General features: G+C 44.3%; 1 protein-coding gene across 3 annotated transcripts; it reads right to left on the reverse strand.

Annotated features, from left to right (window-relative positions):
* fgf18a (fibroblast growth factor 18a) lies at positions 1-10,669 on the reverse strand. 3 transcript variants are annotated; one of them, XM_047353122.1, is made up of 5 exons: positions 9,095-10,669; positions 5,840-5,879; positions 5,525-5,702; positions 1,700-1,806; positions 1-1,607 (listed from the first exon to the last, which is right to left on the reverse strand). In XM_047353122.1, exons 1-5 carry the CDS (start codon positions 9,124-9,126, stop codon positions 1,335-1,337), a joined length of 630 nt encoding a protein of 209 aa, XP_047209078.1. In that variant the 5' UTR covers positions 9,127-10,669; the 3' UTR covers positions 1-1,334. The 3 variants fall into 3 exon arrangements, with proteins under 3 accessions (XP_047209078.1, XP_047209076.1, XP_047209075.1); XM_047353120.1 differs by having other exon boundaries at positions 5,525-5,705; positions 9,095-10,668; XM_047353119.1 differs by having other exon boundaries at positions 5,525-5,764; positions 9,095-9,226.
* Positions 10,670-12,215: the final 1,546 nt, after the last annotated feature.

A 12,215-nucleotide genomic window follows, 5' to 3' on the forward strand; every position in this document is an offset into this window, starting at 1 on the left:
TGTTTCTGAAAGGTTTACTGAGTCAAGAAAGACTGCTGCACACAGAGCTGAAATAAATAAATGAAATAATTTTATCGTAATAATTATAGTAAACATCATAGTAAGATTGCTTATTTACGTTTCTGTCTTTCTTTAATATATAATATATATATTTATACTTTCAATAAAGTGTTCCCTTTAATTTTTCATCCCCTTTGTGTATGCATGAGACTTTGGATTGTTCCACTGAATGTCCTGGTAGCAGCACTCTGTATCCACGGCATCTCTCAGGAGCATCATCCCCTGGGTCGTTTCTATAGCAATGCTATTAGAGAAGGCACCCTCCCCACTGGGCTTAGCCAAGCACTCATCACCTTCTGCACCTTAAAGCTGTGGATGTAGTGTCCTCGGGGGAAGACAAAGAAAGAGGAGGAATCACAACGAAGGTTTCCAGTTGTCTTTGGTTGCAGTTGGTTTGGTTTGTGGTGATTTGTTGGTGCAGCTTGGTTTATTTAGTCCATTCCAGTTCTTAAAGCTTCAATCCCTGCATTGAGTTGTCCCAGTTCATGCAAGGACAGCATGGTCCATTTCCAGAACCTCTTCTGATTTTGTCTCCGAGCACTCATGCAATACACATTTCCTTGTCATCCTCTCAAGAACATGCATATATTCAGTGTCATTCACTCTAATATTTTTCTTCATTCATCCTTTTAGTTTCCATCCTGCCTTTCGTCCAACAGTCTCACAGGTTCCCACCAGTTTAGTAGTGAGACAGATAAGTGCGTCACATGTCAACAGTCCATTTTATGTCCTCTGGATCCGTGCAGGTCACTCTGTCTCTGTCCCTCATTTTCATGTCCTGATTTTCTCATTGTCAATAGGCTAAGCACTCATTGTCTTGTTCAGCTAGTCTTTTCCCAGCCATGCTCTCTCTGTATGGTCCAGTTATAGTCCCATGATTGACATAATCCACCTGGTCCAGAGCAGTAGACGGAAGGCCTCGTGGTTTATGTGGTTGTGAAGTCAAGGCCTTTGTCGTGCCTTGGACTCTGACTGACCTTAGGGCTCTCTGTCACTCTTTCTGAGTTTCCAGCATTACTGGAGATACAGTCCAGTTGGTCCAGTAAAGGAACATCATTAGAAAAATGATGACTAACCAGGGGCTTAGAGTGTTGAATTAGGATTCTTAAAGCTGAACACCATTAATGATTCATCGGGTTTCTGGTCAATATTTGTCCCAACAAAGGGATAGACGATCAGTCGAGTGCAACAGATGAGATGACTGGGTTAGCCATTTGGAGGCTCAAGGTAAGGCTTTTGCTCGTCAAGACAGTGGGTTCTAGCGTTAGCCACTACTAGCGCGTCCCAGTGGCGCGAACCCTTTTGACCCGCTTGCTGATAGTTGTAAAGCGGAAGGGTGTGGTGAGATCAGGCTGTTCCCCCGGTGGGAAGCGTTTCATAAAGTGTACGTCCTGCTGGTTGGGTAGCGTGTGGGGTCCCCGGCGAGGACGCCCCCTTTTAGTGAAGCCGACGTACCAGCCCGTGTAGCGCGCCGACATTAGAGCTGTGTAGTGGTTTTCCAGGACCATTTCCACAAACACACAGTCAGCGCTTCGGTTACTGGCCTTCTGAGAGAGAGCAAAAAAACCCCACAGTATTTAGACAAAGGCATAAAGAGATTTTGTTTTTATCAACACATGCCAATAAGAAAATGTCTCACCTTTCCCACCAGCTTCCCACGGCGGTTCATGCACAGGTAGAAGTTGGTTTCTTTGCCTCGGATTCTCACCTGGCTACCAAAGGTGTCTGCCTCCACTACAAGCTGGGCTTATTAAGGGACAGAAGAAGAAACAGACAGACATTAGAACTAGGCATTGCAACTGTATGGAAAAATACTGCATGAATGTCTTTATGTTTTAAAAGCTGAAGATTTTGAAGGCTCCTTTAAACTAATCTGACAAATATTATGAGAGAAAATCAAAACTTTTGATCTCCTTTTCTTGAAGGCTTCCTGTGATCTATTACAACAGGAAAAGCCATACCTTCACTGCCATCTAAGGTAAAATGGTTTCACACCCTAATGGTGTCTTGCAGCTTGCAGCATCCATACAGCAGGACGATTTTTACATTTTGTCACATTACAACAACAAACTACAATGTACTTTATAGGAATTTCATGTAATAGACTAACAGGAAATTGTGCATATGAAATTGTATACATTTTTGTTGAACTCCCCTGGGTAAATACTTGTTAGAAGTACTAATGTAGAAGGCAAATGGACTTCTTCTCGTGTTTGTTGAAGACATTTGGCCTCTCGTCCAACATGCTTCTTCAGTTCTTATAGGTAGTAGAACCACCTTTCACTGAAATTTCAGCTTTAAGTCTTTGGGGAATCCAGCTTTGCACATGTAGAGACTGATATTCGCACCCACCATTCTTTGCAAAGTAGCTTAGTCAGAGTACAAGGAGAACATCCGTAAACATCAATTTTCAAGTGCTGTCTCAGATTCTCAACTTGTTTTAGGTCTGAACTTTGACTGGGCCATTCTAAGCCATAAATATTATTTGTTCTATACCTTTCAGTTATACCTATGGCTGTATGCATAGGGTTATTGTCATTCTGGACCTGAACCTCCAGTCTAAAGTGTTGCAGCATCTACAAGGTTTTCTTCCAGCAAGGTCTTTACATTAAATCTGACCTGCTTCCCTGTGCCTTCTAATGAAAAGCATCCCCAGCATGATGCTGCCACCAGCATGTTTCATGGTTGGGATGGTGTTTTAAGGGTGATGTGCAATGTTAGTTCTCTGTCACACATAACATTTTCCCACATGCCAAAAACTGTATTTTGGCCTCATCTGCCCAGAGGACCTTTTTCAACATGTTAGCTAAGAAACATTAACTGGGAGTTCTAATTGCCTTCTTTCCACGATGGTTTTCATCTGGCTTCTTTTCTAATAAGGCCAGATTAGTGCATTTAGAACTAATATTTGTCCTGTCAACAGATTCTCCCACCTGAGGTGTGGATCTCTGCAGATCATCCAGAGTTACCATGGGCCTCATGACTGCTTTTCTGATTAATGCACTCGTTATCTGGTCTGTGTTTTTAAATTAGACAAAGGTTATTAGGTAACTCCTGAAGGCAATCAGTTACACCGGATTATATTTAGAGGTATCAGAGTAAAGGAGGCTGTAGACATTGCATGACTCACTTTTGAGATTTTTCATTTGCATATGTTTTGAAAATCCTGTTATTTTTTTCCTTTCAATGTACAAATATTTACTGGTCTATACCACAAAAGCTTACTATAATATTAAAAAGTTGGGGGTTTAACAAGAAAGAAAAGTTTGAAAACTGATCAGATAACTTGAAATTCAAACCAGTCAAGGCTTTTTTTACTGAGTTGCAGTATAGAGGTTCATAGCTACTATTACCTATGCTAATAAATCACAGGCATGTAAATTTCTCTGGTGGGACAGATAGCTGTTAGAGAAGGTTGATCTCACATGGATGTAAGGACTCTGACAGCACATGGGCCTTGGGAAGAATAAAAAGATAACAATCAAGAGAAAAAAGGTAGCCAAGGGGAGCCAGAGAACACTCAGTCTGAGTGCCTGTGATCCTGTTGTTTTAAGGCGTGTGCATGTGCTCCTGTGCCCCTCGTGTGTTTTTGTGCAAGAGGCATGTGTGCAGGTGCACGATGTGTGTTCAACCTTCCAGGCAGCAGGCTCCCGCTTCACTAACTACACACCTTTAGAGAGTGTTTGTGCCTGTTTAAAAATAAATCCTAAAACGGTTCCTACATGACCTTAGTCAACAAAGGGGTCAGCAGAAATCAATACCTCCCTCCCTCTTGCCCCCTTCATCTCTCTTCCCCCAACTGTCTTCTCATCTGCCTTCTGTTCTTACTCCTCATCTTTATACTGTCATGCACTTGTTTCAGGTTTATTCTCTCTGCTTCTGGTCCCAATGCAGAAATTATTGGTCTAATTGTTGAGCAGTGTTTAGTAAAGTTATGATATATTAAATGTTCCCATAAAACAGGGGCATTCTGGGCCTAAAGGGACATGTAAATAACCTGACATGAATAAAAAAAGAGGTGCAAACACAGAAATATGAAGTGTTATGTCGAGACATAATTGATCCCATGCTATTCAAGAAGGTTTAGCCATCATTACACATCTAACCGGAAGGGAGAAGGATGTTGGGGGATGGACAGAGAGAGTGTCAGACGATAGATAGGAAAGGAAGCCTGCTGTTTAAAATCCAGAGGAGACAACAGGAAGGATGAAAAATCAATGGTAGTAGGATCAATGAAAGAGATGAGTTTCTAACATTCGGTCCGATGCTCTATCTGCCAGACTTCTTTCTTTAACTCACTTTTTTTCTTTAGTGACACCTTTTCTCTCTATGTCTTCTCTCTTCTGATTCATTGAGTCTGCAGCCAGTCAATGTGGTCTTTGTACTCCCAAGACAAGCTTCATTGCCCCTTTGCCAAAGCCATGGAAGGCCTGTATGTGTGCTTTTATTTGCATCTCCACTGATGCATGCATTTGGTCAACTCTTAGGTTTTGTTCTTCCTACAGTGACTTACCAAAGTATTCACAGCTCTTGAACTTTTTCAAATTTTGACACATTACTAACACAAACTTCGATGTATTTTTATGGGATTTTGTGTGGCAGACTAACACAAAGTGCATCACCATGAAGCAGAAGAAAAACGAAACAGTTTTCAAAAAGTTTGCAAATATAAGTCTGAACAGTGTGGCATGCATTTGCATTCAGCCCCTTGAGTCAATACTTTGTAAAATCACCTTTCACTCCAAAAACAGCACTAAGTCTTTCGGGGTGCATCTCTACCAGCATTGCCCATCTATAGACTGAATGTTTTGATCCTTATTCTTTGCAAACTACCTCAAACTCTGTAAGATTGCATGGATAGATTCTGCAAACAACAATATCCTGTACTTTTACTTTACTTTAAATGGGCTATTCTAATACATAAATATGCTTTGATCTAAACCATTCAACTGCAGCTCCGGCTTTCTGTTTAGGGTTAATGTTCTTGTAGAAATTTAACCTCTACCTCAACTTTTCTGCCTTCTCCAACAGGATTTTCTTCCAGGATTGCCCTTTATTTAGCATCCATTTTTGGATGATGGATTAAACGGTGCTCTGTGAGACGTTTAAATGTGAAAATATTGTTTTATATCCTAACTCTGCTTTAAAATTATCCACAGTTTTATCCCTGACCTGTTTGAATTCTACCTTGGTCTCAATGCTGTCTCTTCACTAAAGTTCTACAACAAACCTACAAATATATCTATTTCCTTCCACTTACATTTTTTTTTGCTACTTGGTGTTGGTCTGTCGCATAAAATCCCAAAGGAATAAGTAAAATTTTGGGGTTGTAAATGTGAAAAACTTCAAGAGGAATAAAAAGTTTTGCAAGGCACACTACGCATGTGCTAATAGTGCTTGAGCACATTTAGTAGTTACGCATTAGCATGCTTTATTATTGTACATGTGTGTTTGTGTGTCTTACCATATTTGTCTCCATCTTCTCCCCTGGCGCTGATCCTGCGTCCCAACACCTGGACGTGCTTGCCACTGGTACGGCTGTAGAGCTGGTAGACTCGGTGGTGTCTCCGACTCATGGTGTCTCGCACCTGCGTCTGGTTCTCCACATGCACGCTGAAGTTGACTCCATCCACGCCAAGTACCTGCTGGAACACCCACAAGCACGTCCGCAGTTTGGCAGAGAATTGTGAAGATGTATGAAGAACTGTGCATAAAATCAATACACAAAACGTCATTCACGCTACACAATCGTTTTCTTGTGATGTGTGCCGTCTCTCACCTGCAATGGATTGCACATCACCAGTAACATCTGGATACATCTGGAAAAAGCAGAAACAGATGAGTTAAGAAATATAACATTTTGGAAGAGTGGGACATGACACCATAATTTCCATTTCTTTCTTTTCCTAGGTTCTCTCTGTTCGACATTTCATTTCCTTCTCGGATGATTACTCACAGTCCTGGGCGTGAGGCTGGCACAACAACTTGACATACGGAACGGCAGATGTCCAGGAATCGAAAGACAGACAACACCCAGAGCAGTGTTTACGGTAACGCTACTAGCCTGTCCGATCCCACTTTCTGACCCATCTGTGACTTTTGCCCTTCCAATAATCTGGCCTGCAAATGACCCGACTGGACCAAAACCGAAATGGCAAACATGCCGAGACGAGTAGAACACGTTTTTGGTTCGGACATCTAAGGAAATGGGCTGGCTCATTTGGCCGTTCTGTGTATGTAGACAGCTGCGCTGGACTACAGGTGTTCATTCAGCTGTGATGTGGCTTTTGAGAGTGGTGGATTGTGGTTACATTTGGAGATGCTTGGAATATGTGCGAACAAGGGCTACCATCAAGTGGAAATTTGATTTATGGTGTCATGGTACAAAAACTTTTGTTTTGTCTAGATGAAACCTATTAGATGTTCAACTGGTTAAAGTTTTTATACATTCCAGGAGAAACAGCTGGTTACAGTTATAATTAAAATACTTCTCACTTTCCTGCATTGCTTAATTGACGTGTAGACCTTGACCTTGAATGTATTGCACGTTATTTACAGCTTTTGTAAGGGAGTGATTGTGTTGCAAAATCTTCTTTGGCAGTCCTTGAGCAGCTCTGAATTAGTGGCTGAACACTTGATGGAGTTCAGAACCAAGTGTGTGGGCTGAAAAGCAATTCTATGAATTTTGTCTTTCCCCACCTCATCTTTTGCTATCTGTCTGCATGCTTCTTCTCTCTCTTTTTCTCTGGCTCGCAGTCCTCCCTGTTGCTTGCTGAGCTTATCTCTCCCTCCCCGTATTTTCTCTCCACTCTACCTTTCTCCTATCATCCCCCCTGCCTCCAATCTTTCTTTATGTTTAGGGTTAGCAAGGGTGACTCCTCCACACTGTCATGGGTACGCACACAGTTGTGCAGATGTGCGCAGGGTGAATGTGTGTATACAGGAGGAGCAGACAGCTGACAGCTGGGCCTAAGTAAAGACATGCTGAGCGTGGCAGATAGCAAATTTAAGAGAAAAGGTAGATCGAGAGGTACATAGCGGCCCTGGCTGAGAGAGGGGCTGGTGAAGCTAATGTGAGAGTAAATAGAGGAGAGATGAAGCTGAAGAGGACTGATGGTAGAGTGGAGATAACATCTGAAAGAAAAGCCATATGTGCTGATGTGAGGCAGAGGAGATAGCGTCAAAAAACACTGAGGTTACTCATCTGAAAGCAAGACAGTAAAAACTGGCCAAATTATTGACAGAGGTGAAACTGCAAAGTGTAACTGGAGATGAGAAGAAGACAAATAATAGAAAGGGGAGCTGTTTAACATTCTGTTTAACATGTAGTTGTCTCCTGACTTGTCGACATGTGCCATCTTGTTTCCCTTAATTTTTCTTTCTCCTGTCTCACAAGTTCGACTCCATAGCCAGTATTGTTGGCTTACTCCTGGTCGTCCTAATAGATGCAGACATCCTGGGAAATGCAGTGGATCACTGGGCCTCACTTTTTGCCTGCACAGCCGAAAAAACCAGAGCGCCTGTGCATTGTGAGGACTCTCAGCTGTTAAAACACCACGGCTGCGCCACGGCCGAGGACACTGTAGGAAAAGTGCCTCTGCGCTGGATTCCCCCGCTCCCACAAAAACCACAGACACTCCATATTATGCCAGCTACAGAGAGAAGGAGAAGGAGAGAGGAAAGAGGGAGACGGGATCAGCCGGGCTGTGGGGGGAGGGATGAGAAAAATGAGAAAATAAGAGTGCTGAGCAAAAAATTCAAGAGAAATAAGTACAGAAAGAGGTAGGGGAGAGAGGGAAAGCCCAATGTGCCCGGGACCATTGCCAAAACAAGCAGCCATCTGACATCATAAACCTACGTCCCAGCAGATCAACCATATGGAGGCTGCGGTTAGGCAAGTAGGCCTCAGCACCGTGAACCGGGCACCAGCATGGAGAAGAGCGGTCGACCTGTGGGACTCGGCACAGAGCAGCGGTTTCAGCAGTGTGTAGCAGTGGTTTACGTGGTACGCCAAAGTTGGAGCAGTGGGCTTCAGCAAAGTTCAAAAGTTTCAAATGTGCTGCAAGCAGACCCTGTTTTAAAACCTTGCTTAGACTTGTGGGAATGTAAGCAGCATTAGGGGCCTATTACACAGCAAAGATTTGAAAAAGTCACGGAAATTAACAGGTCGTTTAGACTAAAAGCCCTGAACTGAAAACTTGTGATCAAGAGGATTAAACAGCATCTGTAGGATAAAAAATGGTTGTGGTAATAGCAAGTACAATTTAATAAAAAGATGATTGGGAGAGCAGCAGCCTAAACAGGGAGAGTGCTCCTCTTCAGATGCTGCAGGGAGTGCTGTCATTCATCAGTTATTAATTTATACTTATTTTTTTATCTGAGAAGGTATCTGTGGAAAAAAAAAAGAAGTGGTATGGGCAAGAAAAGAAGACAGATGTAGCCAGTTAGGTGAGAAGAAAGCAATGAGACACAAGTGGCAGCACACACCCTGTCCAGGTTGTGTGAGGAATGAGAAGTGTCTAGAGACGACGGCCATCTGGGAGACGAACAGCTGACAGAAAGGAAGAAAAATAAATCCCCTGACTTTTGACAAGACACACCTCAGATGTGGGGATTGCATGGATGAGATATATTTGCTCTTGGCACTATCATTTTCCTATCCAACCAGATAAAGCCTGTGTTATTTCACTCAGCTTATAAAATATTCCCAACAGGGGAAGAACACATTTCTTTGACAAAAGGAAAATGATCCATTTTGAGCCTGTCTGGCCATCCCCAAAGTGAGTGCAGATGGTGATGGAGATGTTTATGGCAGGTTTTATGGGTAACAAGGCCCTGACGCTGACCTAATGGCCCTGAACTGTCAGCCAATCAAAACAAACCCTTGCACTCCTATGTCTTGTATGGGAGTGATGTAACTCTTAGACACTGCAATCCTTATCTTCAATATCTTTATCTGTTGCCCTGACCCTGAAAAGTATTTTAAACAGAGCAACAGTACCTGAGCAAAGAAACGAGATGAAAACTGACTTACAAGACGGTCAACGTGGAAAGAAGGGACCACATTGCTTCCCCCCTCCACTATGGAACTTGGCCCAGAGACGGTCTCCTCGCTCGGCCTGAGCCAGTCCGACAGTCCGGAGATCCTCCCTCTACGCTGTGAACCTGAAGAATGTTGTCCAGAATCAAAGAGTCAGCGGTCACTCCTGTTGGCATCGGCGGCAGCGTGCTCTGGTCCTCCGGTGTGGATGGCACAGACGAGACGGGGTGAGTGATGACCGCCGGGCAACCTTTAACAGCTGTCCTGACCGGTGGAGGGACAGATGGGCGGGGGCAGCAAATGGGCTGCGCGTTCCCGACAGAGAGAGGAACAGGTGAAAGCGCGTTCACGTGTCACAAATTGTCTGCGCCGATCGACCTAGCTGACCCCCAAGAACAGATGCGTAATCCAGTGCGTAAAAGTTTAAGGCGCAACAGAAAATAAAGCGCGAAAAAATCCGCACTCGCTAATATCCACAAACAGGGGTAGTGGGTTCGTTTAATCCAAGCTGAGCGGGGTCTGGAGTTCTTGGACGTGGTTTTCCTGTGCTGGCTGCTGGAGCAAACGGCGACCTGGATAATGGGGCTCCGCGGGCGCAGGATAATGCAATGCGATCTCGGTCATGTCTGCGCTTCCACGCAGCGGGTCTGTAGCTCAGGTGACACCCGCTATCGTTGTTCCAGAGAGATGCTGATAAGGTCCCGGAGCGGTCCAGCTCAAATGGTAGTATATGGGCAGTCCTGGATTTAGGGGCTAATAAAAGGGAAAGACAGATGATGGAGGAAGGAGTTGGCTGAGGAGGATGAGAGCAGCTGCGACTAGGTGGCAGAGTCAGCCACCCGCAACACGGCAGGGAAATGACATGCCACACTTTGCACCTGATTTTTCCGGACTCCCCTCTGGCTCAGCCACTCAGCTGCTGGTTACCGCCTGGCTGCAGCAGACCCCTCTGCGCCCTCTTAACGCAATACCTGCCAAAACATAGCACGATGACATCACCTCCAAAATGTTTGAAGGGGGAAAATGCAATTCGATCTTCTTATTTATTTTTTTTTAAACGCTGAAAAGTTTAAGCCTGTTTCTCTGAAAGCGTGTGTGTGGGGGGGTGGGTGGGGGGCGGGGTGGGGTGGGGGCAGAGACACCAAAGTCCCTGCAGCGTTCCGAGAAAAAACGGAACTCTGTGCGGTAAAAAGGAGCGGTGGAGTGAGACTCACCAGTTTGAGAAGAATAAAAAGTTTAAGTGAAAATGTGTTTACTCAGTCACGCTGACAGGCCGAGGCCCCCCAGAACAGAGCAAAACCTACACTCCACTGCTCCCCGTGTCTTTGCCTCCGTTTCATTCAGACACCAGAGGAGAAAAGCAAGAGAGAACGCATAAAAAACCCAGCCGTGCGCTTTTATCCACTTCACTTGTATTATGCAGATCCTTCTCCCTTTCAAAAAGAAAAGTGTCTTTCCTTTCTCTCTCTCTCTCTCTCTTTCTCGCTGTCTTTAAAAAATAGCTCTTCTTGAAGGGGGCTGCACAGGAGAGGCGCGTCGGCAGGCACAGACCTCACTCCAAGAAAAACCAGAACAAGATTTTAACAGACGCTGATCAATCCTCCCTCCTGCCTCTCCTCCCTCCTTCTGCCTCTCTCTCTCTCTCTCTCTCTCACACACACACACGCGCGCGCACGCACACAATTACTGGATCTAAATGTCAATAGTCGGTCGCTATGCGATGCTGACCAATCATCCAATGGAAAAATATCAGTTTTAAGTATTTGGCTCAGCATGAAAAACATTTGCTAATGAGGGGGAGACAATTTCCCCCTTTCAGAATGCAAACTAACTTTAAGGTTTTGCTTTACTTCTCTCTCCCTCTTTCTGTATGTGTGTGTGTGTGTGTGTGTGTTCAAGGTAATTTCTCAAACAACCAAATGCGCTGGAAACAATGAGGATGATGTCATGGCTCTGAGAGTAATTCACGTCCCAGAGAACGCAAAAAAGTAAAATAAAAATTAAAAATTAAAAAAATCGAATTATGTTTTTGCGCAAAAGGGTTCTGGTGTCTATTCAGCCGAAAGAAAAATTATGAAATTTTTAAAACGTGAAGGTGTTTTATTCAGGTGAACAATGAAAAAGAGCGGAGTTCTCGGTTATCTCCTCTAAAGATAACCTCGCCTTTACACCCTCAGTTTGGCCCCGGAATCCGGTATGAAAATGGAAAGAGCAGAGGCAGTGACCCCCCCTTTCTCTCTTCTGTCTCTCCCAGAAACACATACACTTGACTTACATACACACACCCTTCAAATGATGTATTTTGACTCCTCGTTTCATAACTTTTAAGTTAAACCTTAAGCGGATAAAATGAAAAGGAGAATGAAAGACAGTCGGGAGGGCGGTATGTAAGCAAGGACACGGATCCAAAACGAACATTTCTCAGGGATTTCGGCAGCAACGCCCGCTCTGCGCTCCCAAAACTCCCTCTCACCGCCGCACAACCGCAGACGGTCAGCCAAGCCAACACAGCACTCCTGCCATACCTTTCATTCACACACACACACACACACACACACACACACACACACACACACACACACACACACACACACACACACACACACACGTTTGCTCTCTATTATTTCCCTGTGTGTTTGCATTCATGTGTGAGCGTGTGTGTATGATAGCGGTGGGATGATGTTGCCCCTCTGTATTAGGGACAGTTATATTGACACCAAGTGAAGGCTTTTCAGTAATGTCCGTTCAGATTGCACAAACATAACACACACGCACACACACACAAAGAGAGAGAGAGAGAGAGGAACTGCTGCAACTGGACAACGTTGAGCAGGGCTGGTTAGGGGTGCTCTGTGGTTGAAAGCCTTTCCAGTCATGCACCATAGACAAGCCGCTGGCCTTCTTTCACAATACTGGCTCTCTTCATCTATGCACCTGTGTCCGGGTGCCGTTTTCTCTCTCTCTGCTCACCCTAATGCTCCAAAGGGACACAAGTGTAAATGTTGTGGAGAGGGTTTTGAACCGCAGTCTGGTGATGCGGTATGGGCCTGTCTGGTATTCTTAAGATGGAAGGGTTCATGACACGGGCTTATGGCATTGGTTTGACTAATACTCA

This window comes from Girardinichthys multiradiatus, chromosome 23 (assembly GCF_021462225.1).
Source record: "Girardinichthys multiradiatus isolate DD_20200921_A chromosome 23, DD_fGirMul_XY1, whole genome shotgun sequence".
Taxonomy (NCBI): Eukaryota; Metazoa; Chordata; class Actinopteri; order Cyprinodontiformes; family Goodeidae; genus Girardinichthys; species Girardinichthys multiradiatus.

Coding starts and splice junctions, on each gene's coding strand:
- fgf18a (XM_047353119.1), bottom strand. CDS start 5,879: ATGTATCCAGATGTTACTGGTGATGTGCAATCCATTGCAG. Junction 5,765..5,839: donor TGATGTGCAATCCATTGCAG/GTGAGAGACGGC, acceptor TTTTATGCACAG/TTCTTCATACATCTTCACAA. Junction 1,608..1,699: donor GTGGGAAGCTGGTGGGAAAG/GTGAGACATTTT, acceptor GCTCTCTCTCAG/AAGGCCAGTAACCGAAGCGC.